This window comes from Echinops telfairi, unplaced genomic scaffold (genome assembly GCF_000313985.2).
Source record: "Echinops telfairi isolate 266 unplaced genomic scaffold, ASM31398v2 ScPeMD7_655;HRSCAF=1070, whole genome shotgun sequence".
Lineage (NCBI taxonomy): Eukaryota > Metazoa > Chordata > Mammalia > Afrosoricida > Tenrecidae > Echinops > Echinops telfairi.
Genome location: NW_022104553.1, coordinates 21,562,558 through 21,564,233, shown reverse-complemented (window position 1 = coordinate 21,564,233; position 1,676 = coordinate 21,562,558). Strand labels below are relative to the sequence as shown.

The following is a 1,676-nucleotide window of genomic DNA, read 5'->3' as shown; positions in this document are numbered from 1 at the left end:
GGTAAATGGTAGTGGGCTAAGTTATCATTACATGCTCCCGGTTCTTGTTGGTGATTCTCTGGGTCCCGTTCAAGGGCCAGCCCCCGGGGACACCTTGTGGGGTTGGGGGATGAGGAGGGAGGAGAGAGGCATGTGGGAAACTAACACGGAGGGAACTATGAGCCCAGGACTCTGTTCCCTAACTTAGAACAGAGGGACTCCGGAAAGTGAAATGAGAGGTCAAGTCCAAGCCCATGAGCCTGCTTTAAATGTCATTCCCACAGATTCTCCCCTAACAGCTGTGCTGCCTTAAAGTGAGCCCATGGTGGATTCTGTCTCCCTGTAGAAGCTGGCATGATCCTTTTCTCTCTTCCTGCCGTGTCACCCCTCCTACCTTCCCCCAAAGCAGGTATGAGGTTTCCTCACCTGTGAACTCAGGGACTTTACTGTGGTTACCGCCCACCTTGTGACATATGTAACTACTGAATATGCATGACGAATGGCTACCTAGAAAAGCCCCAAAACAATAAAGACGGCCTCTCCTCTGGGCTCCCTTCCTATCCTCTCTCCCTCCCTCCCTCCCTCCCATCCCCACGTGGACCACTGAGAGGGGCTGAGGTGAGCATGCGACCATGCAAGGTGTCTGACTCCTTTGTTTTACTCTCTCTTCTATTTCTCTTATTCTCGATGACTTTACTATCATCTTTATGTACTATAGCCATACCATTGCGCCCATGAGCCCGTGATATTTGTCGGAAGAGCGGCATGCTCAGATGAGGAAAATCCTACCCCGCCCCTGGCTCTCTTAACCTCCCAGTTTTGCCCAGAGAACTCGTCAAGCTTCAAGGCCCAGTTCTAACAGGGCCTCCCCTCCAGGAAGCCTTCTTTGAGACCCCTAGCCTGGGTGGAGGGGGTCCTTTTGAAGGAACCCCAATGTCCCCTTCATGGCATGGATCAAGATGTATCAGGTTCAGTCTGCCACCCTCTGCACCAGGCTGGGAACTCTGCAGGGGGTCCCGTCGGTGACCTCAGCCTCCCTTGGAAGACTGGAATAATGGAGTCCACAGGAGCTCCCAGGGCAGGCACAAGGCACCACGGACCAGGGTGGCCATTGGAGGGTGGATGGCCTTGATTAGGGCCCAGAACCTCCTCATTCTGACTCGACAACCCCCATGCCCATCCTCCGTAGTTGCCTACCACCAATGTGAAGACCCTCATCGTCCCCAGCCGGGGACCCCTCACCAGTATTTCCGTGATGTCTGGGTCATCCTGAGCCCAGGGCAGGGTGGGGGAGGCGGGGGGCCCAGGCAGTGCTGGGGGGCCGCTGCTGTCGTCCGCGGTGGAGTCTGTGCCGGACGAGTCCGTGGTCTCCATGGCGGCCAGGTTGAGCAGGGACACGTTGGTGCAGGCTGAGGACCGTTTGAGGTTCAGGCACCAGTGCATGGGCTCATGCGACATCCGAGGCTCCACCCTGGGCGGGAGAGACCAGCAGGCGGTTGGCATGCAGCCCAGGGCATGGTCCCTCGGGCCTCTGTCCCTGCACCGCCTGCGCCCTTGTCCGCACCTTACTCTGCTTCCCTGCCACCTAGCCTGCCGCCCCGCCGCTCTCTTTTCTCATCCTCGCAGCCTACTTTCTTCTGCCTTCTCCACCCCCGCTGCCCGCTTTCTTCCCCGATTCCCTCCCCCCCACGCCCGCT

At 57.8% G+C, this 1,676-nt stretch overlaps 1 protein-coding gene across 1 annotated transcript in view; it reads right to left on the bottom strand.

The window, feature by feature from the left end:
• TSKS (testis specific serine kinase substrate) overlaps window positions 1-1,676 on the bottom strand; it is a 27,473-nt gene that overhangs the window by 24,687 nt on the left and 1,110 nt on the right. Inside the window, exon 2 of the mRNA XM_004710671.1 lies at window positions 1,222-1,450. Coding sequence (XP_004710728.1) covers window positions 1,222-1,450 — 229 coding nt within the window. The remainder of the gene's footprint in view (window positions 1-1,221; window positions 1,451-1,676) is intronic.